Source organism: Drosophila miranda, assembly GCF_003369915.1.
Source record: "Drosophila miranda strain MSH22 chromosome Y unlocalized genomic scaffold, D.miranda_PacBio2.1 Contig_Y1_pilon, whole genome shotgun sequence".
In the NCBI taxonomy this organism is placed as follows: Eukaryota; Metazoa; Arthropoda; class Insecta; order Diptera; family Drosophilidae; genus Drosophila; species Drosophila miranda.
Genome location: NW_022881603.1, coordinates 22,394,313 through 22,421,207, shown reverse-complemented (window position 1 = coordinate 22,421,207; position 26,895 = coordinate 22,394,313). Strand labels below are relative to the sequence as shown.

Sequence of the window (26,895 nt, the reverse complement as noted above, 5' to 3'; positions counted from 1 at the left end):
CATGCCTCAAAGCACAAAACAACAAGTTGATTCTGATTGACGTGCGGCCAAAAAAACACCTACTTTATATTGCAAATAAGTTCCTTCAATGTTTTCCAGTTGTAAAGATAATTTAGGATGAGAAATGTGTTTACTGCCCGCAAACAAAAGGAAACATTCATACATATACAACCTCGTATGCATATACATCAAATGTATTCTATTGTATATAGAAGATAGGAAAATAGAACGTGAATATGAGTATATCGAACACATTCGCTACGATTAAGACACCCGTCTAATATTGAATATTTGAACGGCTCAGTTGGCCAAATCCGTGAACTTGAACTTGAGCGGTATGTTGGGAAAGCTGATCAGTTCACTGCGGAAGGCTTTTTCCGTGGAGTGATTGAACTCGATGTTGAAGTTCCGAAGGAGCCGGGCGATGCCCAGCTCCAGCTCCATGTCCACGATGCGCTTTCCAACGCACATCCGGGGTCCAAATCCGAAGGGCAAGAACACAAACGGATTCTTCAGCTTCAAGTCATTTGCCGGGCATTGCCCGGTGGATTCTGTGGTGTTACGAATCCAACGTTCTGGCAGGAACTCAGCAGCCTTGGGGAAGTGCTCCTCGCTTGATAGCAAGCTCAGGGGAATCATCGACACACAGGTACCAGCTGGCACTTGGTATCCGCTCAAAACGCTATCCCGATTGAGAACTCGGGCATTCATAACAGCCAGCGGGTACATCCGATGCGACTCTTTGATGCTGGCACGCAAATAGGGAACGTTCTTCATGGATTCTTTCGTGAAATCCGAGTCCTTGTGGGGTAGTATCTTCATCACCTCCTCTCGGAGTATGGCCTGCTTTTCGGGATTCTTGGCAAGGCAGAGCATGACCCCTGTAAATGTGCTAGAGGTCTGAAAAAATATCGAATTATATCAATCTCTGATGATTACGTGATCTGCAGAGTACGTACGGTATCAACTCCGGCCATTAGCATGTCCATGGCCATGATTGTGGCCACCTTCTTGTCGACCTTGAGCAGCTTTTCCAGTACACTCTGCTCGTTCTCAGGACGGACAACACCCTCTTTGGCTTCCTTCTCCAATCGCTCTACCGCCTCATCAATATATGCCGATATAATGTACAGAATGGTGTCGAGAATGTTCATCATTTTCATCAGTTTGGGCGTTTTGAACATGCGCCAGGCGGAGGGCTTCAGCTGCAGATCAGCAGATACTTTAAAGAAATCTTCCAAGAGGTGGAAAAGCTTTGTGGCTTCGATCCTTTTGTTCGACTCCTTCAGCAGTCCCAACTGCCTGTCCCATGCCACGACGGAGACTGACTCCAGGGTCCAGCGATTGATGGTGTCTATGAAGTTATCAGGAACCTCTAGAGTGCTGGCATCTCGGATAGCTTTAATGCTTTAAATGGAAAACAGTTCTTAAGTATTTAAAGAAACACATTTGTGGAATGGCCTACCGCTGCACAAATTCCTGATTGACCTGGGACATTTTCTTGTAGTAAAGCCTCGCGTTCTTGGGCTGCATGAGGACTGGATTTACAGCCGATCGAAAGTCGCCCCACGCCTTTCCTTGGGTGGGTGCGACGCCCTCGACGCCCTGAAAGAAATCCTTTCTGTACGGAGGCATTTTCCTTGAGCAACACATTGTGCAATCGAAATCCTGGCGAGCATGTGGAGCAGCTCCATTCAATGTGGTCCCTCATGTTCGAGCCGAAGACATGCGAGGACTTACTGTACAAACTCAAGGCGCACGCGGATAATTTCTATACCGATCTGCTGACCGAGTCGCGGGAGAAGCAGGCGGCCATCCTGGATGACATAGCCGCACTCCGAGCCGAGGCCAGCGACCTCACCCAACTCCTCCATGTCCGATGGTACAAAAGAGCGTCGGCGCCAGGCCTGTTTGGCCACGTGCCCTCGTGCCGGAATACTACCTCGAAGTCCTTGGGATTGTGTGTACTCAACATGGGAGGTCCTTCCATGATGCCTGGCACAACATGAATGCTGCCATAGTCTTCGCGCATGGCCATTATCAACTCCGCAAGGTCCTTCTTCTTATATTTACCTCCTGGCATGAACATTTTGGGAATCAGAGATATCAAATTGGCCCGAGGCACCTGCCTGAAGGGACGCGCCTGCTGCCACTCTGCATCGTTTCGGGTTAGAGCTGCAGCAGCTGTGGTCTGCCGGCGCTGGAAATGATCGGTATTGAGGCATTTTACATACCAAATCATTGCCAGCTTCTATCCTCTAACCTGCTGTCCACTGAAAGAGACGCCCGCCACTTGCTTGTGAGCTACGGCAATTCCACTATGGATTTTCAACATATTTTTGCCTTTTCTATGATCTTTACTCGTCCGCAACAAAAACTCAACTGAGGCGCAGAAAAGGCGATTTGGTAAAGTTCGCATAAATATTACGCAATGAAATCATTGCAGGAATTGATTAAAGAGATGAAAAATCATTCGTATAATCATAATATAAGTAATATGGAATTACTTTTGATGTGCAGGAATTAAAGTTCAGTTTATCGATATTTTAATAGCTATTCCATCGCCATGTTTAACGCACAAATGATTGTAACTTTTAAGGGAATCAATTTTCTATAGGATTTTTTTCCATTTTTTAAACGAAGTCAAATAAAATATACCCCACCATTCCCTAGAAAATGTTTGAGTAACATGATGACTTGCAAATATGATATCTAATCAGTTGCACAACTGATTGTAGGTTTGTAGGTTTTACATGTTTAAAGGTAGGTCTGAAACAGGACCAATATCAAAACGTCGTTCATATGATAGCTATATAATGTGGTTCCTTATTGATTTTTATGTTTGTAGGTTCTACATGTTCAAAGGTAGATCCTCTTCCATGCCATTATCAATACTTCGTTCTCTATGACAGCTATTGATATTGTCGTTCCTTATATATGTTTATATTTGTAGGTTCTATCGATACTTCGTTTATATGTCATTCGACGAATGATCTGTGTATTCATGAAACTTAATGAGCTTCAAAACTGAGAGACTAGTTTGAATAGAAACAGGTATAAGATGGATAGACGGACATGGCTAAATCGACTTGCATATTCATCTAGGAATATAGTATTATGATTGATCTGACTCTCAATGAAATGAAACAAATAAATCGCCATAATTATGGCATCAGATTTTTTGGCCAAATTTAATTTATTGGGCATGGAATGGTCGGTAGACTGCCGAAAGTTTTGGGCCTGATAATAATATAAACAAACTAATCTTTAGCGCTTTTTTATATCTTGTTATTTTTTTTTTGGTTCGGTTGTCCTTCTTGAAGGTAATTTAATTTTTATTGAGCCAACATCGAAAATAAATGAAACAGAGATAAACAGATAAAGGTACAAAAAATGAAATCAAACATAAAACGCAAATAAAAATTCCAATAATCTCATCGTGGATTCGGCCACATGCGACTTTCACGTGGCGATGGGAGCTTCAATTGATTGCCAAATGGCGGCCTCTCCTCCTGATTGACCGCCTGCTTTGACGGTGTGTTGGCGGCCGACGCCACCGAATTGTGGTTTACGAGGACATGGCGAATTCGTGGCACAGCCACGCGATTGCGCTGATGCTGAGCCCCGCCGACGGGCAGCACTGAGGAACGACTCGTGGGCACCAATTCTTCATAGGAGATCCCGGCTTCGCGGTCATTTTCAGTGGTCTCATCGGTCATATACTCGGAATCGCTGGGCGATCTTGTATCCGGCACTGCTGATTTTGTGCGTGGCTTCTTGTTCGAGCGTGTGCCAATGCTGCGTCTGCCCAATCCCCCGCTGCGACGCAATGTGTTGTCCAGGACGCGGACCCGCTTTAGTGGCGACTTGGACGCCTTCAGCTGGCTGTTGGCCAGCAGCTGTGCGGTAGACGGCGACGGGCGTATCGAATTCAGAGAGCTCATGAGGCTGCGCTTGGCGTTGGGAGTCCGATACCCCGAAGAGCTGGCGGCTGCTGATGGATTCAGTCGCTTGTGCAGATTCCCAGTGCTCTTGGTCATATTGGGAGTGATCAGCTGGATTGTTGGGGTCTTGCGCAACGACATTGTCGAGGTCGACATTGAGGACATGTTCTTCAAAGTTCGGGGCGTGCGAGGGGCCGTTGAACCGGCAGTCGGCGGTGGCATCATCAATTTGCTGCTGCTGCCCGTCCTCGTGGTGGGCGGGGCCTTCTTGCGGGCCGAGCTCTGCTTGGCCTGCCGATAGTTCTCCCATTCGCCAGCCATCAGCTCCAGTATGTTCTTGCCATAAACCAGAAACGGGCCATGCGATTGCACCTCATAGGCGTGCACCAGTTCAGTGATCTGCTGCTCAATCTTGGGCAGCTTCGAGGTGATGGCCTTGCGTTCCTTTTCCTCTTTAAGGAACTGGCCGCCACGATTGTTGAAACGATTCGGCTCGTTGGCCTTTGGACCAAAGTTCTGCACGGCTCTCGTACAGATCGAAAATCTCCTTGTTGCACGTGTAGAAGCTCTTCAGATCATCCAGCTCCAGCTCGTGCAGCTCCAACAGGTCTTCGTTGTAATACTTATTGTAGTAGTTGGAGAAACGCTTGCGCTCCTGCTGGCTCTTGAGCGTTAGATCCCACCACTTGCTTATCTCGACGCGCAGCTGCTCGATGAACGTCTTGAGGTTCTGGCTGCGCAGTGCCTGGCAGCGCTGCAGCTCCGAATGGAGGATGTCATAGGTGCGCTGCGTATTCTCGGTGCACTCGCGCACTCGTCGCATGGCGCTCTCGTCCGTCTCCTGGAGGCGATCCCACAGCACGTAGATCTTCTCGCGCATGTCATGGATTTTTGGAGCGCAGCTCCTGGATCTGCTCGGTATAACTGTTGCGCATCTGCCGCAGCCGCTCTAGTGTCTCTGGTGTTAGATTGTGGCTCAGATCGTTCAGTAGGCGATCCTCTGCATCGGTCTGGGGCATCAGCTCGAGCATCTTCATGTCATGCTTGATGGCCTTGCGCAGCTGGTCCAGCTCCGTCTGGCGCACTGCGCGCTGAGAGCGCAGGTTGTCGAGATGGTCGCGAAAGCCGTCCATCTCATCGGGCAGGGGCAGCGGGTCCGCCAGTAGAGGGAGCGGCAGTGCGCCAGCTCTTCGCAGAGCTGCTTCTGCTGGAGCAGCAGCTCCCCGATCTCCGCCCGACGTTTCGAGACCTCCTCGCGCAGATGCTCAATGCTTTTGTCCAGCTTCAGCTGCAATGTGATCAGTGGCACATCGTCGGGCCTCTGACCAATGTCCACCGTCTCATGGAGGAGTCGGGTGAGGTCGCTGGCCTCGGCTCGGAGTGCGGCTATGTCATCCAGGATGGCCGCCTGCTTCTCCCGCGACTCGGTCAGCAGATCCGTATAGAAATTATACGCGTGCGCCTTGAGTTTGTGCAGAAAGTCCTCGCATGTCTTCGGCTCGAACATGATGGACCACATTGAATGGAGCTGCTTGCTCACATAGGTCAAATTATTGAAGTGCTAACACAAGAATCGCAGCAAAAGAAAATGATCAGACAAAGCAAAGAGAATGTCGATCGATCAATTAATGCACTTTATATGTGTGTGCATACGCACGCATACTGTCGTATTCTGCTCGAACGAAGCTGCTCTTGGCGTGTGTAGCTATCACGCTCTCCTTTTTCATTACGCTGCACCGCTGCTATAACGTCTCTGCTATTTCTCGCGGTATGTTCGTTCTTCAGCTAATTACGGATGATCAATGTTGTCACGACACGGTCACCCTAGATTTCTCGATTCCTGGATCGTATTCACATCTTCTGCACAATTTTAGCTGACATAAATTTCCACTTTAATTCCTAGGCGTTGTCGATTCCGCATCAAGGATGTTGAGTTTGCATCTCGCAAGATACCGATTAGAGGGCATTCAAAAGTCGATACAGATCGTCGTACAGACGAAACGCTGGTAATTCGAAGCGGCCAAAAATAAGACACTGGAGTTTTGCGTGGGGGTTAGGCGTGAGAGCGCCAAGCACGGCAGACCTCCAGTGACCAAGAGATTCTGTAATAGATCGGAATTCAGTGAATGACCAAATTGCTTTCCTCATAATCACCTTCTTTTTCTCTACGTAGCACTTGCACTTTCACCACACATATAGCTTGATCTTGCTTTTAGTCGATCTCCGCCGACTTCAGTTATGTAATTTGGTAATGTATTATTAATACAGGACACGTGAACTTCATAGATTTGGCACTATTGCACAGGCACAACCGAAGTGTTTTGGGAGAAAAATGAATTGATCCGCGTGTTCACCGTCGCTGTCGGCTTAAGCGGCACCCTTCCATGGAATTCGGTCTCGAGAGACGAAAAAGAACATTCGAGCAATTAAAGCTCCATATTCCGAAGAAAGCTGTATTTAAAGCCTTGGTGTTCGAACTAATCAAGTTGGCGCGTGATTTGAATCTGCTTTATATCTGGGAATTTATTAGGGAATTTACATGCTCGCCAGTCATCTCAAGGATCTCTCCCTTGATGGAGGTTGGGTCAACCATAGCCAATAGGAATGGGTCTTGTATTCGCGAATGGAAGGAATTTATGTGATGTGTGCAGGATTTCGATTGCACAATGTGTTGCTCAAGGAAAATGCCTCCGCACAGATAAGTGACGCCTCTCGTGTTGGCACAAATTGCACAATGAAAATTTTGTGTGCTTGATTTGCCTCATGCCTCAAAGCACAAAACAAGTTGATTCTGATTGACGTGCGGCCAAAAAAACACCTACTTTATATTGCAAATAAGTTCCTTCAAGGTTTTCCAGTTGTAAAGAAAATTTAGGATGAGAAATGTGTTTACTGTTGGGCAAATTGATCAGGGAGGAGCGGAAAGCGTTCTCCGTGGGATGATTGAACTCGATGCTAAAGTTCCGAATGAGTCGAGCGATGCCCAGCTCGAGCTCCATGTCCACGATGCGCTTTCCAACGCACATCCGGGGTCCAAATCCGAAGGGCAAGAACACAAACGGATTCTTCAGCTTCAAGTCATTTGCCGGGCATTGCCCGTTGGAGTCTGTGGCGTTACGAATCCAACGTTCTGGCAGGAACTCAGCAGCCTTGGGGAAGTGCTCCTCGCTTGATAGCAAGCTCAGGGGAACCATCGACACACAGGTACCAGCTGGCACTTGGTATCCGCTCAAAACGCTGTCCCGATTGAGAAATCGGCCATTGCCGATGACCAAAGGATAGATCCGTTGTGACTCTTTGATGCAGGCACGTAGATAGGGAACATTTTTCATCGATGCCTCAGTGAATTCGGAGTCCTTCTCGGGTAGAACCTTCATCACCTCTTCTCGGAGTACGGCCTGCTTCTCCGGATTCTTGGCAAGGCACAGCAAGGCCGCTGTAAAGGTACTTGAGGTATGGAAAAAAAGGATGTATGAGATAAGGGTAAGTATGAGAACAACAGACTACGTACGGTATCCACTCCGGCCATTAGCATGTCCATGGCCATAACCGTCGCTACCTTTTTGTCGATCTTGAGCAGCTTTTCCAGTACACTCTGCTCGCTCTCAGGGCGGACAACACCCTCCTTGGCCTCTTTCTCTAGACGCTCTATAGCTTCGTCTACATACGCTGAAGTTATTTCTTGAACGCCATCTAGGGACTTCATTAGCTTTCATTAGCTTGGGTGTTTTAACGTAACGCCAGATGGAGGGCTTCATCTCCAGATCGGCTGTTAATTCAAAAAAATCGTCCAGGTACTTGAAAAGTAACACAGCCTGGTCGTTATCGCCCGACTCTTTGAGCAGTCCCAACTGCTTGTCCAGAGCCACCACAGAGACTGACTCGAGGGTCCACCGATTTATAACGTTTAAGAAATCATCTGGAGCTTCCTGGGTATCGATATCACGGAGTGCTTTAATACTGTGAAGGGGGGAGAACATACTTGAGCGTAAACAGGGATTTATTATCAGTCATACGCACCGTTGCACAAACTCCTGGTTCACTTGGGACATCTTCTTATAGTAAAGCCGCACGTTCTTCGGCTGCATTAGGACAGGATTTACAGCCGATCGAAAGTCGCTCCAGGTTTTTCCTTGTGTGGGTAAAGCTCCCTCCACTCCCTGGAAGAAATCCTTTCTATGAGTCTTCCGATGATAGCGAAGAGTATCGCTGCCAGGCCGATGCGGCCACACTCCTTCGTTCCGGAACACGACCTCAAAGTCCTTGGGATTGTGAGTCATCAGGTATGACGTACCTCCCATCATACCTGGTAAATATAATATGTTTCCATAGTCGTCTTGCAAAGCTTTGAACAATTTCACAATGTCCAGTTTGCTATATTTTCCTCCAGGCATAAAATTCCGAACAGTAGACAGAAAAGTTGTACTAGGAATCTGATCAAAGGGACGAGCTTGTAGCCACTCTGCATCATTTCTGGGCTCTGCTACAGCTGCTGTGGTCTGCCAACGCTACAAGAGATTTAAAAACGTATATCACTGTGATATCGGATCTATATGTATACTATATATTTACCAGCGGACTGCTGACAGAGAGGGCTGCTTTTTGCGCCTGAATTATAGATAGACCGCTGCGCACTTTCAACATTTTGCTTGTTAGGAACTTAATTCATTCACTGCCAGAGCTATACTGCTAAATCATTCCATTAGCTAGCTATTTGAAAGGCCTGCGAGAGCTTTGTTGCAAAAAGAGCTGACCGATAACAGAGCACAAACAGAACAAGAGAGAGAGAGAGTGCCAAAACACGTTCGCGGGAGCGTGCGAATGCCAAAACAGAAATAATTGTAAACATTTGCCATATTTTTTTAATATAGACTGCTATTTGATCGACTATGTTATACCTTCTACGGAATATTTAGGAATATAGTATTATGATTGATCTGACTCTCAATGAAATGAAACAAATAAATCGCCATAATTATGGCATCAGATTTTTTGGCCAAATTTAATTTATTGGGCATGGAATGGTCGGTAGACTGCCGAAAGTTTTGGGCCTGATAATAATATAAACAAGCTAATCTTTAGCGCTTTTTATATTTTATTATACCCGATACTCAAAATGAGTATTGGGGTATATTAGATTTGTGGTAAAAGTGGATGTGTGTAACGTCCAGAAGGAATCGTTTCCGACCCCATAAAGTATATATATTCTTGATCAGCATCAATAGCCGAGTCGATTGAGCCCTGTCTGTCTGTCCGTCTGTCCGTCCGTCCGTCCGTCCGTCCGTCCGTCCGTCCCTTCAGCGCCTAGTGCTCAAAGACTATAAGAGCTAGAGCAACGATGTTTTGATCCAGACTTCTGTGATATGTCACTGCTACAAAAATATTTCAAAACTTCGCCCCGCCCACTTCCGCCCCCACAAAGGACGAAAATCTGTGGCATCCACATTTTTAAAGATACGATAAAACCAAAAACGCAGAATCGTAGGGATGACTATATGTTCTAGAGTGTAAAATCTCAACCAGATCGTATAATTATTATAGCCAGAATCAAGAAAACAATTTCATTCTTTCTCGCTCTGTCTCTCTCTAACACACAGGTTTCAGGGTCGGCTTTGCAATTGCAAAATATGAGTTCAAGGATCTCAGAACCTATAAAAGCCAGAGCAACCAAATTTGGTATCCACACTCCTGTGATATCGGACCTTGACCGTTTCGTGTCCAAATTTCGCCACACCCCCTTCCGCCCCCGCAAAGGACGAAAATCTGGGGCATCCACAAATCTCAGAGACTATTAAGGCTAGAGTAACCAAATTTGGTATCCGCACTTCTGTTAGATCTCACTATAAAACGTATATCTCAGAATTTTGCCCCACCCCCTTCCGCCCCCACAAAGACGAAAATCTGTTGCATCCACAATATTGCACATTCGAGAAAACTAATAAAAACGCAGAATCATAGATAATGACCATATCTATCAGATTGCTGAATCTGGATCAGATCAGATCATTTTTATAGCCAAAAGAACAAATCAATTTGCACTGGCTACGCAGCGCCCGACGTCACGCTCAGACTGATTTTCTGTCTCTCTCGCACGCACTCTTTGTCGTGTCGTTTATATTAGCGGCGTCTGCCGAGGAGAGCCATACTGACTTAGTATCGGGTATAACTGTAGAGTTGCGGTGTTCGCAGCAACTCACAACGTTCCCCCTCGTTTTTTTTTTTGGTTCGGTTGTCCTTCTTGAAGGTAATTTAATTTTTATTGGGCCAACATCGAAAATAAATGAAACAGAGATAAACAGATAAAGGTACAAAAAATGAAATCAAACATAAAACGCAAATAAAAATTCCAATAATCTCATCGTGGATTCGGCCACATGCGACTTTCACGTGGCGATGGGAGCTTCAATTGATTGCCAAATCGAGGCCTCTCCTCCTGATTGACCGCCTGCTTTGACGGTGTGTTGGCGGCCGACGCCACCGAATTGTGGTTTACGAGGACATGGCGAATTCGTGGCACAGCCACGCGATTGCGCTGATGCTGAGCCCCGCCGACGGGCAGCACTGAGGAGCGACTCGTGGGCACCAATTCTTCATAGGAGATCCCGGCTTCGCGGTCATTTTCAGTGGTCTCATCGGTCATATACTCGGAATCGCTGGGCGATCTTGTATCCGGCACCGCTGATTTTGTGCGTGGCTTCTTGTTCGAGCGTGTGCCAATGCTGCGTCTGCCCAATCCCCCGCTGCGACGCAATGTGTTGTCCAGGACGCGGACCCGCTTTAGTGGCGACTTGGACGCCTTCAGCTGGCTGTTGGCCAGCCGCTGTGCGGTAGACGGCGACGGGCGTATCGAATTCAGAGAGCTCATGAGGCTGCGCTTGGCGTTGGGAGTCCGATACCCCGAAGAGCTGGCGGCTGCTGATGGATTCAGTCGCTTGTGCAGATTCCCAGTGCTCTTGGTCATATTGGGAGTGATCAGCTGGATTGTTGGGGTCTTGCGCAACGACATTGTCGAGGTCGACATTGAGGACATGTTCTTCAAAGTTCGGGGCGTGCGAGGGGCCGTTGAACCGGCAGTCGGCGGTGGCATCATCAATTTGCTGCTGCTGCCCGTCCTCCTGGTGGGCGGGCCTTCTTGCGGGCCGAGCTCTGCTTGGCCTGCCGATAGTTCTCCCATTCGCCAGCCATCAGCTCCAGTATGTTCTCGCCATAAACCAGAAACGGGCCATGCGATTGCACCTCATAGGCGTGCACCAGTTCAGTGATCTGCTGCTCAATCTTGGGCAGCTTCGAGGTGATGGCCTTGCGTTCCTTTTCCTCTTTAAGGAACTGGCCGCCACGATTGTTGAAACGATTCGGCTCGTTGGCCTTTGCGTCTAGAGCCTGCATGCGGGACCAAAGTTCTGCACGGCTCTCGTACAGATCGAAAATCTCCTTGTTGCACGTGTAGAAGCTCTTCAGATCATCCAGCTCCAGCTCGTGCAGCTCCAACAGGTCTTCGTTGTAATACTTATTGTAGTAGTTGGAGAAACGCTTGCGCTCCTGCTGGCTCTTGAGCGTTAGATCCCACCACTTGCTTATCTCGACGCGCAGCTGCTCGATGAACGTCTTGGGGTTCTGGCTGCGCAGTGCCTGGCAGCGCTGCAGCTCCGAATGGAGGATGTCATAGGTGCGCTGCGTATTCTCGGTGCACTCGCGCACTCGTCGCATGGCGCTCTCGTCCGTCTCCTGGAGGCGATCCCACAGCACGTAGATCTTCTCGCGCATGTCATGGATTTTGGAGCGCAGCTCCTGGATCTGCTCGGCATAACTGTTGCGCATCTGCCGCAGCCGCTCTAGTGTCTCTGTGTTAGATTGTGGTCAGATCGTTCTAGCTCCTCTCTCTCCTCCTCGAGCATCTCATACTTGATTCGCTGCAGCTCGCGCATCGCTACGCAGTCAGCTGCAGGTCTCTGGCATGACGCCTGATCTGCTCGTCTTCCATCTCCGCTTTTTTCTTGATTGTGCTCAGATCGTTCAGTAGGCGATCCTCTGCATCGTCTGGGGCATCAGCTCGAGCATCTTCATGTCATGCTTGATGGCCTTGCGCAGCTGGTCCAGCTCCGTCTGGCGCACTGCGCGCTGAGAGCGCAGGTTGTCGAGATGGTCGCGAAAGCCGTCCATCTCATCGGGCAGGGGCAGCGGGTCCGCCAGTAGAGGGAGCGGCAGTGCGCCCAGCTCTTCGCAGAGCTGCTCCTGCTGGAGCAGCAGCTCCCCGATCTCCGCCCGACGTTTCGAGAGCTCCTCGCGCAGATGCTCAATGCTTTTGTCCAGCTTCAGCTGCAATGTGATCAGTGGCACATCGTCGGGCCTCTGACCAATGTCCACCGTCTCATGGAGGACTCGGGTGAGGTCGCTGGCCTCGGCTCGGAGTGCGGCTATGTCATCCAGGATGGCCGCCTGCTTCTCCCGCGACTCGGTCAGCAGATCCGTATAGAAATTATCCGCGTGCGCCTTGAGTTTGTGCAGAAAGTCCTCGCATGTCTTCGGCTCGAACATGAGGGACCACATTAAATGGAGCTGCTCCACATGCTCGCCAGTCATCTCAAGGATCTCTCCCTTGATGGAGGTTGGGTCAACCATAGCCAATAGGAATGGGTCTTGTATTCGCGAATGGAAGGAATTTATGTGATGTGTGCAGGATTTCGATTGCACAATGTGTTGCTCAAGGAAAATGCCTCCGCACAGATAAGTGACGCCTCTCGTGTTGGCACAAATTGCACAATGAAAATTTTGTGTGCTTGATTTGCCTCATGCCTCAAAGCACAAAACAAGTTGATTCTGATTGACGTGCGGCCAAAAAAACACCTACTTTATATTGCAAATAAGTTCCTTCAAGGTTTTCCAGTTGTAAAGATAATTTAGGATGAGAAATGTGTTTACTGTTGGGCAAATTGATCAGGGAGGAGCGGAAAGCGTTCTCCGTGGGATGATTGAACTCGATGCTAAAGTTCCGAATGAGTCGAGCGATGCCCAGCTCGAGCTCCATGTCCACGATGCGCTTTCCAACGCACATCCGGGGTCCAAATCCGAAGGGCAAGAACACAAACGGATTCTTCAGCTTCAAGTCATTTGCCGGGCATTGCCCGTTGGAGTCTGTGGCGTTACGAATCCAACGCTCTGGCAGGAACTCAGCAGCCTTGGGGAAGTGCTCCTCGCTTGATAGCAAGCTCAGGGGAACCATCGACACACAGGTACCAGCTGGCACTTGGTATCCGCTCAAAACGCTGTCCCGATTGAGAAATCGGCCATTGCCGATGACCAAAGGATAGATCCGTTGTGACTCTTTGATGCAGGCACGTAGATAGGGAACGTTCTTCATCGATGCCTCAGTGAATTCGGAGTCCTTCTCGGGTAGAACCTTCATCACCTCTTCTCGGAGTACGGCCTGCTTCTCCGGATTCTTGGCAAGGCACAGCAAGGCCGCTGTAAAGGTACTTGAGGTCTGGAAAAAAAGGATGTATGAGATAAGGGTAAGTATGAGAACAACAGACTATCACGGTATCCACTCCGGCCATTAGCATGTCCATGGCCATAACCGTCGCCACCTTTTTGTCGATCTTGAGCAGCTTTCCAGTACACTCTGCTCGCTCTCAGGGCGGACAACACCCTCCTTGGCCTCTTTCTCTAGACGCTCTATAGCTTCGTCTACATACGCTGAAGTTATTTCTTGAACGCCATCTAGGGACTTCATTAGCTTCATTAGCTTGGGTGTTTTAACGTAACTCCAGATGGAGGGCTTCATCTCCAGATCGGCTGTTAATTCAAAAAAATCGTCCAGGTAGTTGAAAAGTAACACAGCCTGGTCGTTATCGCCCGACTCTTTGAGCAGTCCCAACTGCTTGTCCAGAGCCACCACAGAGACTGACTCGAGGGTCCACCGATTTATAACGCTTAAGAAATCATCTGGAGCCTCCTGGGTATCGATATCACGGAGTGCTTTAATACTGTGAACATACTTGAGCGTAAACAGGGATTTATTATCAGTCATACGCACCGTTGCACAAACTCCTGGTTCACTTGGGACATCTTCTTATAGTAAAGCCGCACGTTCTTCGGCTGCATTAGGACAGGATTTACAGCCGATCGAAAGTCGCTCCAGGCTTTTCCTTGTGTGGGTAAAGCTCCCTCCACTCCCTGGAAGAAATCCTTTCTATGAGTCTTCCGATGATAGCGAAGAGTATCGCTGCCAGGCCGATGCGGCCACACTCCTTCGTTCCGGAACACGACCTCAAAGTCCTTGGGATTGTGAGTCATCAGGTATGACGTACCTCCCATCATACCTGGTAAATATAATATGTTTCCATAGTCGTCTTGCAAAGCTTTGAACAATTTCACAATGTCCAGTTTGCTATATTTTCCTCCAGGCATAAAATTCCGAACAGTAGACAGAAAAGTTGTACTAGGAATCTGATCAAAGGGACGAGCTTGTAGCCACTCTGCATCATTTCTGGGCTCTGCTACAGCTGCTGTGGTCTGCCAACGCTACAAGAGATTTAAAAACGTATATCACTGTGATATCGGATCTATATGTATACTATATATTTACCAGCGGACTGCTGACAGAGAGGGCTGCTTTTTGCGCCTGAATTATAGATAGACCGCTGCGCACTTTCAACATTTTGCTTCTTAGGAACTTAATTCATTCACTGCCAGAGCTATACTGCTAAATCATTCCATTAGCTAGCTATTTGAAAGGCCTGCGAGAGCTTTGTTGCAAAAAGAGCTGACCGATAACAGAGCACAAACAGAACAAGAGAGAGAGAGAGTGCCAAAACACGTTCGCGGGAGCGTGCGAATGCCAAACAGAAATAATTGTAAACATTTGTCATATTTTTTTAATATAGACTGCTATTTGATCGACTATGTTATACCTTCTAAGGAATATTTAGGAATATAGTATTATGATTGATCTGACTCTCAATGAAATGAAACAAATAAATCGCCATAATTATGGCATCAGATTTTTTGGCCAAATTTAATTTATTGGGCATGAAATGGTCGGTAGACTGCCGAAAGTTTTGGGCCTAATAATAATTTAAACAAGCTAATCTTTAGCGCTTTTTTATATCTTGTTATTTTTTTTTTTGGTTCGGTTGTCCTTCTTGAAGGTAATTTAATTTTTATTGGGCCAACATCGAAAATAAATGAAACAGAGATAAACAGATAAAGGTACAAAAAGTGAAATCAAACATAAAACGCAAATAAAAATTCCAATATTCTCATCGTGGATTCGGCCACATGCGACTTTCACGTGGCGATGGGAGCTTCAATTGATTGCCAAATCGAGGCCTCTCCTCCTGATTGACCGCCTGCTTTGACGGTGTGTTGGCGGCCGACGCCACCGAATTGTGGTTTACGAGGACATGGCGAATTCGTGGCATAGCCACGCGATTGCGCTGATGCTGAGCCCCGCCGACGGGCAGCACTGAGGAGCGACTCGGGGCACCAATTCTTCATAGGAGATCCCGGCTTCGCGGTCATTTTCAGTGGTCTCATCGGTCATATACTCGGAATCGCTGGGCGATCTTGTATCCGGCACCGCTGATTTTGTGCGTGGCTTCTTGTTCGAGCGTGTGCCAATGCTGCGTCTGCCCAATCCCCCGCTGCAACGCAATGTGTTGTCCAGGACGCGGACCCGCTTTAGTGGCGACTTGGACGCCTTCAGCTGGCTGTTGGCCAGCCGCTGTGCGGTAGACGGCGACGGGCGTATCGAATTCAGAGAGCTCATGAGGCTGCGCTTGGCGTTGGGAGTCCGATACCCCGAAGAGCTGGCGGCTGCTCATGGATTCAGTCGCTTGTGCAGATTCCCAGTGCTCTTGGTCATATTGGGAGTGATCAGCTGGATTGTTGGGGTCTTGCGCAACGACATTGTCGAGGTCGACATTGAGGACATGTTCTTCAAAGTTCGGGGCGTGCGAGGGGCCGTTGAACCGGCAGTCGGCGGTGGCATCATCAATTTGCTGCTGCTGCCCGTCCTCGTGGTGGGCGGGGCCTTCTTGCGGGCCGAGCTCTGCTTGGCCTGCCGATAGTTCTCCCATTCGCCAGCCATCAGCTCCAGTATGTTCTCGCCATAAACCAGAAACGGGCCATGCGATTGCACCGCATAGGCGTGCACCAGTTCAGTGATCTGCTGCTCAATCTTGGGCAGCTTCGAGGTGATGGCCTTGCGTTCCTTTTCCTCTTTAAGGAACTGGCCGCCACGATTGTTGAAACGATTCGGCTCGTTGGCCTTTGCCTCTAGAGCCTGCATGCGGGACCAAAGTTCTGAACGGCTCTCGTACAGATCGAAAATCTCCTTGTTGCACGTGTAGAAGCTCTTCAGATCATCCAGCTCCAGCTCGTGCAGCTCCAACAGGTCTTCGTTGTAATACTTATTGTAGTAGTTGGAGAAACGCTTGCGCTCCTGCTGGCTCTTGAGCGTTAGATCCCACCACTTGCTTATCTCGACGCGCAGCTGCTCGATGAACGTCTTGAGGTTCTGGCTGCGCAGTGCCTGGCAGCGCTGCAGCTCCGAATGGAGGATGTCATAGGTGCGCTGCGTATTCTCGGTGCACTCGCGCACTCGTCGCATGGCGCTCTCGTCCGTCTCCTGGAGGCGATCCCACAGCACGTAGATCTTCTCGCGCATGTCATGGATTTTGGAGCGCAGCTCCTGGATCTGCTCGGCATAACTGTTGCGCATCTGCCGCAGCCGCTCTAGTGTCTCTCGTGTTAGATTGTGGCTCAGATCGTTCAGTAGGCGATCCTCTGCATCGGTCTGGGGCATCAGCTCGAGCATCTTCATGTCATGCTTGATGGCCTTGCGCAGCTGGTCCAGCTCCGTCTGGCGCACTGCGCGCTGAGAGCGCAGGTTGTCGAGATGGTCGCGAAAGCCAGTGCCAGTGCGCCCAGCTCTTCGCAGAGCTGCTCCTGCTGGAGCAGCAGCTCCCCGATCTCCGCCCGACGTTTCGAGAGCTCCTCGCGCAGATGCTCAATGCTTTTGTCCAGCTACAGCTGCAATATGATCATTGGCACATCGTCGGGCCTCTGACCAATGTCCACCGTCTCATGGAGGGGTCGGGTGAGGTCGCTGGCCTCGGCTCGGAGTGCGTCTATGTCATCCAGGATGGCCGCCTGCTTCTCCCGCGACTCGGTCAGCAGATCCGTATAGAAATTATCCGCGTGCGCCTTGAGTTTGTGCAGAAAGTCCTCGCATGTCTTCGGCTCGAACATGAGGGACCACATTGAATGGAGCTGCTCCACATGCTCGCCAGTCATCTCAAGGATCTCTCCCTTGATGGAGGTTGGGTCAACCATAGCCAATAGGAATGGGTCTTGCATTCGCGAATGGAAGGAATTTATGTGATGTGTGCAGGATTTCGATTGCACAATGTGTTGCTCAAGGAAAATGCCTCCGCACAGATAAGTGACGCCTCTCGTGTTGGCACAAATTGCACAATGAAAATTTTGTGTGCTTGATTTGCCTCATGCCTCAAAGCACAAAACAAGTTGATTCTGATTGACGTGCGGCCAAAAAAACACCTACTTTATATTGCAAATAAGTTCCTTCAAGGTTTTCCAGTTGTAAAGATAATTTAGGATGAGAAATGTGTTTACTGTTGGGCAAATTGATCAGGGAGGAGCGGAAAGCGTTCTCCGTGGGATGATTGAACTCGATGCTAAAGTTCCGAATGAGTCGAGCGATGCCCAGCTCGAGCTCCATGTCCACGATGCGCTTTCCAACGCACATCCGGGGTCCAAATCCGAAGGGCAAGAACACAAACGGATTCTTCAGCTTCAAGTCATTTGCCGGGCATTGCCCGTTGGAGTCTGTGGCGTTACGAATCCAACGTTCTGGCAGGAACTCAGCAGCCTTGGGGAAGTGCTCCTCGCTTGATAGCAAGCTCAGGGGAACCATCGACACACAGGTACCAGCTGGCACTTGGTATCCGCTCAAAACGCTGTCCCGATTGAGAAATCGGCCATTGCCGATGACCAAAGGATAGATCCGTTGTGACTCTTTGATGCAGGCACGTAGATAGGGAACGTTCTTCATCGATGCCTCAGTGAATTCGGAGTCCTTCTCGGGTAGAACCTTCATCACCTCTTCTCGGACTACGGCCTGCTTCTCCGGATTCTTGGCAAGGCACAGCAAGGCCGCTGTAAAGGTACTTGAGGTCTGGAAAAAAAGGATGTATGAGATAAGGGTAAGTATGAGAACAACAGACTACGTACGGTATCCACTCAGGCCATTAGCATGTCCATGGCCATAACCGTTGCCACCTTTTTGTCGATCTTGAGCAGCTTTTCCAGTACACTCTGCTCGCTCTCAGGGCGGACAACACCCTCCTTGGCCTCTTTCTCTAGACGCTCTATAGCTTCGTCTACATACGCTGAAGTTATTTCTTGAACGCCATCTAGGGACTTCATTAGCTTCATTAGCTTGGGTGTTTTAACGTAACGCCAGATGGAGGGCTTCATCTCCAGATCGGCTGTTAATTCAAAAAAATCGTCCAGGTACTTGAAAAGTAACACAGCCTGGTCGTTATCGCCCGACTCTTTGAGCAGTCCCAACTGCTTGTCCAGAGCCACCACAGAGACTGACTCGAGGGTCCACCGATTTATAACGTTTAAGAAATCATCTGGAGCTTCCTGGGTATCGATATCACGGAGTGCTTTAATACTGTGAAGGGGGGAGAACATACTTGAGCGTAAACAGGGATTTATTATCAGTCATACGCACCGTTGCACAAACTCCTGGTTCACTTGGGACATCTTCTTATAGTAAAGCCGCACGTTCTTCGGCTGCATTAGGACAGGATTTACAGCCGATCGAAAGTCGCTCCAGGTTTTTCCTTGTGTGGGTAAAGCTCCCTCCACTCCCTGGAAGAAATCCTTTCTATGAGTCTTCCGATGATAGCGAAGAGTATCGCTGCCAGGCCGATGCGGCCACACTCCTTCGTTCCGGAACACGACCTCGAAGTCCTTGGGATTGTGAGTCATCAGGTATGATGTACCTCCCATCATACCTGGTAAATATAATATGTTTCCATAGTCGTCTTGCAAGGCTTTGAACAATTTCACAATGTCCAGTTTGCTATATTTTCCTCCAGGCATAAAATTCCAAACAGTAGACAGAAAAGTTGTACTAGCATCATTTCTGGGCTCTGCTACAGCTGCTGTGGTCTGCCAACGCTACAAGAGATTTAAAAACGTATATCACTGTCATATCGGATCTATATGTATACTATATATTTACCAGCGGACTGCTGACAGAGAGGGCTGCTTTTTGCGCCTGAATTATAGATAGACCGCTGCGCACTTTCAACATTTTGCTTGTTAGGAACTTAATTCATTCACTGCCAGAGCTATACTGCTAAATCATTCCATTAGCTAGCTATTTGAAAGGCCTGCGAGAGCTTTGTTGCAAAAAGAGCTGACCGATAACAGAGCACAAACAGAACAAGAGAGAGAGAGAGTGCCAAAACACGTTCGCGGGAGCGTGAGAATGGCAAACAGAAAGAAATGTAAACATTTGCCATATTTTTTTAATATAGACTGCTATTTGATCGACTATGTTATACCTTCTACGGAATATTTAGGAATATAGTATTATGATTGCTCTGACTCTCAATGAAATGAAACAAATAAATCGCCATAATTATGGCATCAGATTTTTTGGCCAAATTTAATTTATTGGGCATGGAATGATCGGTAGACTGCCGAAAGTTTTGGGCCTGATAATAATATAAACAAGCTAATCTTAAGCGCTTTTTTATATCTTGTTATTATACCCGATACTCAAAATAAGTATTGGGGTATATTAGATTTGTGGTAAAAGTGGATGTGTGTAACGTCCAGAAGGAATCGTTTCCGACCCCATAAAGTATATATATTCTTGATCAGCATCAATAGCCGAGTCGATTGAGCCATGTCTGTCTGTCCGTCTGTCCGTCTGTCCGTCCGTCCGTCTGTCCGTCTGTCCGTCCGTCCGTCTGTCCGTCCCCTTCAGCGCCTAGTGCTCAAAGACTATAAGAGCTAGAGCAACGATATTTTGTATCCAGACTTCTGTGATATGTCACTGCTACAAAAATATTTCAAAACCCCACAAAGGACGAAAATCTTTGGCATCCACATTTTTAAAGATACGATAAAACCAAAAACGCAGAATCGTAGAGGATGACTATATGTTTTAGAATGTAAGATCTCAACCAGATCGTATAATTATTATAGCCAGAATCAAGAAAACAAGTTCATTCTTACTCGCTCTGTCTCTCTCTAACACACAGGTTTCATGGTCGGTTTTGCCAATTTCAATATATGAGTTCAAAGATTTTAGAACCTATAAGAGCCAGAGCAACCAAATTTGGTATCCACACTCCTGTGATATCGGACCTTGACCGTTTTGTGTCAAAATTTCGCCACACCCCCTTCCGCCCCCGCAAAGGACGAAAATCTGGGCATCCACAAATCTCAGAGACTATTAAGGCTAGAGTAACCAAATTTGGTATCCGCACTTCTGTTAGATCTCACTATAAAACGTATATCTCGGAATTTCGCCCCACCCCCTTCCGCCCCCACAAAGGACGAAAATCTGTTGCATCCTCAATATTGCACATTCGAGAAAACTAAAAACGCAGAATCATAGATAACGACCATATCTATCAGATTGCTGAATCTGGACCAGATCAGATAATTTTTATAGCCAAAAGGAACAAATCCATTTGCACTGGCTACGCAGCGCCCGACGTTACGCTCAGACTGATTTTCTGTCTCTCTCGCACGCACTCTTTGTCGTGTCGTTTAATATTAGCGGCTTCTGCCGGAGGAGAGCCATACTGACTTAGTATCGGGTATAACTGTAGAGTTGCGGTGTCGATCTCACAGCGCAGCAACTCACAACGTTCCCCCTCGTTTTTTTTGGTTCGGTTGTCCTTCTTGAAGGTAATTTAATTTTTATTGGGCCAACATCGAAAATAAATGAAACAGAGATAAACAGATAAAGGTACAAAAAATCAAATCAAACATAAAACGCAAATAAAAATTCCAATAATCTCATCGTGGATTCGGCCACATGCGACTTTCACGTGGCGATGGGAGCTTCAATTGATTGCCAAATCGAGGCCTCTCCTCCTGATTGACCGCCTGCTTTAACGGTGTGTTGGCGGCCGACGCCACCGAATTGTGGTTTACGAGCACATGGCGAATTCGCGGCACAGCCACGCGATTGCGCTGATGCTGAGCCCCGCCGACGGGCAGCACTGGGGAGCGATTCGAGCGTGTGCCAATGCTGCGTCTGCCCAATCCCCCGCTGCGACGCAATGTGTTGTCCAGGACGCGGACCCGCTTTAGTGGCGACTTGGACGCCTTCAGCTGGCTGTTGGCCAGCCGCTGTGCGGTAGACGGCGACGGGCGTATCGAATTCAGAGAGCTCATGAGGCTGCGCTTGGCGTTGGGAGTCCGATACCCCGAAGAGCTGGCGGCTGCTGATGGATTCAGTCGCTTGTGCAGATTCCCAGTGCTCTTGGTCATATTTGTAGTGGCCAGTTGTGACTCTCAAACTCCAGAGAACAGCTTGGGAAGTACGACCCTCGCGTTTAACATTAACTCTGCTCTTTACAAAAACAAGATAAGAGATCAATTACAAGAGAGCAGTAGTTAAAGCTTCTATTGAAGAGCTTAAGGTCTAATTTAGAGAAGCAGCGTGGATCTGTGGGAGTTATGTTTTAAAGCTTTACTAGAAATCATACGATTACTCCGTTAGTCGTGGAAGCTATGTGTAAGCTTTGCTTAGCATCGTACGATTACTCCGTTATCTAGGGAAGAAAGGTGTAAGCTTTGTCTAAAATCGTACGATTACCCCGTTGGTTGTGGAAGGTAAAGTTCCGATCGTAAGGGCTAATGCAAGTAATAGAACTTCTGGCTAGATCATTGCTATAGTGAAGCTGTGCGAATTCGGATGTGTCTTTTTATACAAATATATAGATCCAAGTGAATTTGAAAACGTTGTGCAATCAAACACGTGCCAAGTAAATTGAAGTTCTGGTGGACTACATTATTCCTTTTGGATTAAGAAAAAATAAAAGGTATTTGGACCTTACAATAGTGACACAGCTTTAACAGTCTCGTATCATAGGGCTGGAAATCTTACTACGTTCGACACTGGGAAAGAAAAACCAATTGACCCCCCCTCCAAGAACGAGGTCGTCAAAGTCCATCGATTTCTTAGTAGATCTGGGAAAGACCTCGGATTTCCCAGGAACCAGCATCTACATAAACCAACGAGCCGTCCGAAGATATACTAGAGTGAAACCCGAAGTTATGTGGAGGCATACTTGAGCTGAAGTACATTTTGGAGTAAGACGAGAAGAATGGTTTTCTTGCGAATTCGGAGAAACTAATATTCCGCGCTCGTCACCCTTCTCGCTTATGAATTAAGCGCGCGGCTAAGGCTTTCGCATGTAGTTCTTCGCAGTGTGTGGAGTGGTTCTCAAACTGTGAAAATAAAACATCATTCTGCGGCGATCCACACTGCCGTTTAATAGTCGTCGTGTGAAAATGTACCAAAGTATTAGTTTTGAGTCTCGTCATGAGATTTTCCATTTATTAAAGATTAGGCTACGCACTAACTATTTTTGTATTGTATAGATTTAAAAAGAAAAAAAAAACAAATAATGTATATAATTACCCATAATTAGAAATTAGCGCAAATGAAAACCACATTTTTTTTAAGATCAGCCGTTGAGTGGCAAATCGTCGTCGTACGGGTATGGAAATGTAAAGAAAATCGGTGTTTCATCCGAATTAGAAGTGAAGACCTGTATATTCATAATTTTTCTCCCTTCCTCAGAATATGTTTCTACGTCGCCCCTTGAGCTCAACGGACACGCCGGATAATTCGTATAAAGTATGAGTGAGTTACGAACTTCCTTAAACGGAATTCTCGAGTATTTTCGAAATGTATATCTGTCTTATAAAACTTCTATTCCGGTATATGGAAACAACCATCTCCGTGCCATAATTTAAAGCGGATCGGCTACTAATTTTTCTTTCACGTTTGCCTTCTAGTTATATAATTATCATATTTTTCTCTTCTTTCCAATTTAATTTCTTTTACGCCATATTCTCTACACATAAGTCCTATATACATATACACATATAACTAGGTATAACTGGATACTATTTCCTCCTTCTTTATTTAATTACTTTATGCTAAGTTTATACTTATCTGGAAAACCATGAAGTCCAAACCCTTAAATTTTGAATTATTAAATAATAATTAGTAGATAATAGTGGAACATTAAACCTTTCGTGTTTGTCCTGAGTAGAGCATGAGGAAGTCCGATGATCAAATAGAGATGCGCTCGATTAGGGTTATGCTGTCGATTAAACGGCATACAAAGGTAGGGAGGGTAGAGAAGGGGTCAAAGTCATCTGAGTTCCCCAAGAGCGACGGAATATAGCCTGACTATTTGTCGGTAGTCGATTAACCAGTTAGTTAAAATTCACATTCTTTTCTTTTTGATTTCTTTTGTAGAGTTCCTTTTGAACATTAAATCAAGTGTACCTAAAACATCTTTGCGAATGTGTTCGTATAGCAGAGAGGAGAGTAGGAAAGATCCCACGACATAGAGCATAGCTAAAGGTACACGTTCCGAAATCCTGCTATACTACTAGTTTCTGACCGTCAAAAAAAGTATGTACAACCTCCATCCGTACATACAATCTCACACCTCTACGAATATGAATTTCTGGCACATTACATAGATTGGCGCCCAACGTGGGGCCAGAGTACGAGTTACTACTGGTTAAAACCCCCAAAAACTTTGCTCGCTGCAATTTTAAATTCCACATTAAAATTAATACTTTCCGTCCAACTACTGTAACGGAGGATATTGATGGAATTTTGGGTTTAAGATTCTGAGTTTCGGAATACCTAACCAAATAGAATCCGGCAGGTAGCAAGGGATGGAAACTGATATTTTTTTTTGTTACCAGAATTAATTTGCGAATATACGACAGCTATTCACAAAGGCGGATAGGTCGGCCAAATTATAATAGGATAACCCCAAAAGAGTTTATGAGGGAAGAGTATCGATGGCTTTCGGAAGTCTAATTTTCTAGATATAGATTTGGAAATTAGCCATTGCCAAGGTTACTGACCACATAAACATACCATAGACCAAATTAGATTTCATTGAGGTTATATTCCGGCGACAAGAGAAAGCGTATATCGGACGGAGTCAAGCTCGAAAAGGACAAATATTGGGTATTTAGGAAAATTTTGTAGAATTTATTGAAGCTTTGGTCCTATAATTAGGGATTTCCACATTTAGTGATCAGAACTCGTATTACTGGGTTCCCTTAACATGTCACCAGTACAACGTACCCCAGGGGGCAAGGCGTCGGGTGACGTGGACGCCCAGATCTGTGGTATATGTCAAGAAGCCATAAGAAGAAGTCAACTAATATGTACTGCATCTTGTGGGCACAGGTATCATGATACTTGCATGAAAGAATTCGTGAAAAATTACAGAAATTGCCCCGTATGTAGGGCGGAGTTGAATCCGGAGGAACTTTCGTTTGATGAGAATACTCTAGCAGCCGAATTACCACCCGACATGGGTTCGGGTATAGTGCCGTTAGAAGGGGGATCCAACCCGGAGTCAAACGCTTCAGAGAGAGGACTTCAAAAGTCAAGAGGGGCTAGGCCTAAACAGGGACGGGGAACTACATCGCGCAGAGGGATGCATACTAGGTTGCAGTCTCAACAATTTCGGGATAATTCTTTGGGCAGTATCAGCCATAGGTCGGGCGAAGGAGATATGTCGGAAAGAACCCTTGAGGTTATACAAGCCCTGATAAAAGGTGAGCAGAAAGATATGATGGTGGAGCTAAGTTCATTCGTTAAGAATTTGATCGAAGAAAATCTACGCGGACAATTAGTTAGGATGACTATAGCTTCAGATAGCACGCCTGTGCAAGCGACAAGGCAAAATCACGAGCCTAATATAACAGGAAACTCGTTGTCTTCAGAAAATGGAAGGGAAAGGGGATTACCACATCCAAATGTCTCTAACAGGGCAATAGCTCCTGGGAAGGCCGCTAATATCTTAGCCAGTTGGCGACTAAAATTTGACGGATCCAAAGACGCTATGCACGTCGACGAATTCCTGTACAGGGTTCGTTCACTTACATCCTCCACTTTAAATAACGATTACGAATTACTCTGTGTGCATCTGCTTTTCTCGTCTAAAGCCAGCGATTGGTTTTGGAACTTCCATAGAAAGAACCCACAGTTTTCTTGGCAAACTTTTTCTGCCTCGTTCAGACAACGATTCGATGATGCTAAAGATGATTTCGACTTGTGGGAGTTGATTAGAAAACGCCGTCAGAGAGAGGTTGAATCGTTTGACGATTACCAGACGGCCGTCGAAGAATTAGTGTCCAGGCTCTCACACGAGGTTAGCGAAAATAAGTTAGTAGACATTTTAAAACGTAACGCAAAAACGGCCCTCAGATATGAACTCTTGCATCTCAAAATCAGCGATCGAACTGGCCTGAGAGAAGAAGTTCGCAAGCATGAAAACTTCTGTAAAGACAACCATAACCCTTTTCCACGAGGTAAATTCAGCAAATCGAATGTAGCAGAAATACTTACGGACAATGAAGATATGGAGGAAGAAGACGTTTCGCAGATTTATCGTAAGAAACTAGTATGCTGGAACTACGACCAGGAAGGGCATCGTTTTGATGATTGTTTAGGAGAAAGGCGAATTTTCTGCTATGGGTGTGGTGCTAAGGATATTTATAAACCTCGATGCGTCAAATGTAACCCAGCGAAAAACTTGAAACGGGATGTACCGACCGGAGCCCAGTCAGTACATCCGACCAAGAACAGCAACTAAACGAAAGTAAACTAACTACCTTAAGAGGGCTTTCCGAAGGGGTAGTTGACGTAAAACCGGATATGATACTACACCAAATTTGTACAGGTATAGATGTAGCGACTCAAACGATGGAGAGCAAAGAGTTAGATTCAGAAAATGTGAATACGTGGTTTAAATTGATAGTTAGGCCCAAACGATCGACGGTCCGGAGACGAGCGTTCTGGAAAAAGGTCCAATCTGTTCGAAAACGTTTAGTCTCAGCAGTTATTCTGAGTTCAGATAACCGATTGTACACGGAGGTAATGATCGAAGGGCAAACTTATAAGGCTTTGCTGGATTCAGGAGCAACCATTAGTTGTTTGGGTGGGAGAGCAGCAACCTTTTTAGCACATCACCCACAGTCTCAGAAGTGTTTGGGAACCATACGCACTGCCAGCAACGAAGCTTATACCGTAGTGTCCAAATGGGTGGTCCCGATTGAATTCCGTAAAATAGTTAAGGAAGTATAGTTCTTTATCATACCAGATTTAAAGCAAGATGTTTATTTAGGAGTTGACTTTTGGAAAGATTTCGGTCTTCTATCCCAATTATTGACCCGAGAAGGAACTGTGAGCTGTTTGGAGAATAGAGACGACACGATTATGAAGGAAACGCCTAAAATGCATTCCCTAAATGAAGAACAAAGGAACCAATTAGAGGCGGTAATAAGAACCTTCCCGTCATATGAATGCGACGGACTAGGTCGTACACACCTAATACAACATTCTATGGTAATCAATGCCGAAGTACCCGTCAAACAACGACATTGGCCCATTTCCCCCGCGAAAGAGCAAGTGATGTACGAAAAAGTAGCGAAGATGATTAAGCTGGGCGTTATAGAACCTTCAAATAGTCCATGGAGTAGCAATTGCGTCCTAGTAAAGAAAGGGAACAAGAATAGGTTATGCCTTGATTCTCGAGAGATCAACAAATATACCCGAAAAGATGCATACCCTCTTCCCCACATAGATGGGATACTCAGTCGATTGCACCTGCCAAATACA

The 26,895-nt window shown here is 46.8% G+C and overlaps 1 protein-coding gene and 2 pseudogenes across 1 annotated transcript; all 3 read right to left on the bottom strand.

Moving 5' to 3' along the window:
* Window positions 1–176: 176 nt before the first annotated feature.
* Window positions 177–8,694, bottom strand: LOC117190123 (annotated as a pseudogene).
* Window positions 8,695–11,033: 2,339 nt separating this feature from the next.
* LOC117191504 (protein regulator of cytokinesis 1-like) lies at window positions 11,034–14,258 on the bottom strand. The gene is given in 5 exon segments (XM_033396350.1): window positions 11,034–11,776; window positions 11,885–12,527; window positions 12,991–13,425; window positions 13,561–13,927; window positions 13,978–14,258. Coding segments are annotated over 5 exon segments (2,469 nt in total).
* Window positions 14,259–15,336: 1,078 nt separating this feature from the next.
* Window positions 15,337–19,385, bottom strand: LOC117191503 (annotated as a pseudogene).
* Between the last annotated feature and the right edge of the window lie 7,510 nt (window positions 19,386–26,895).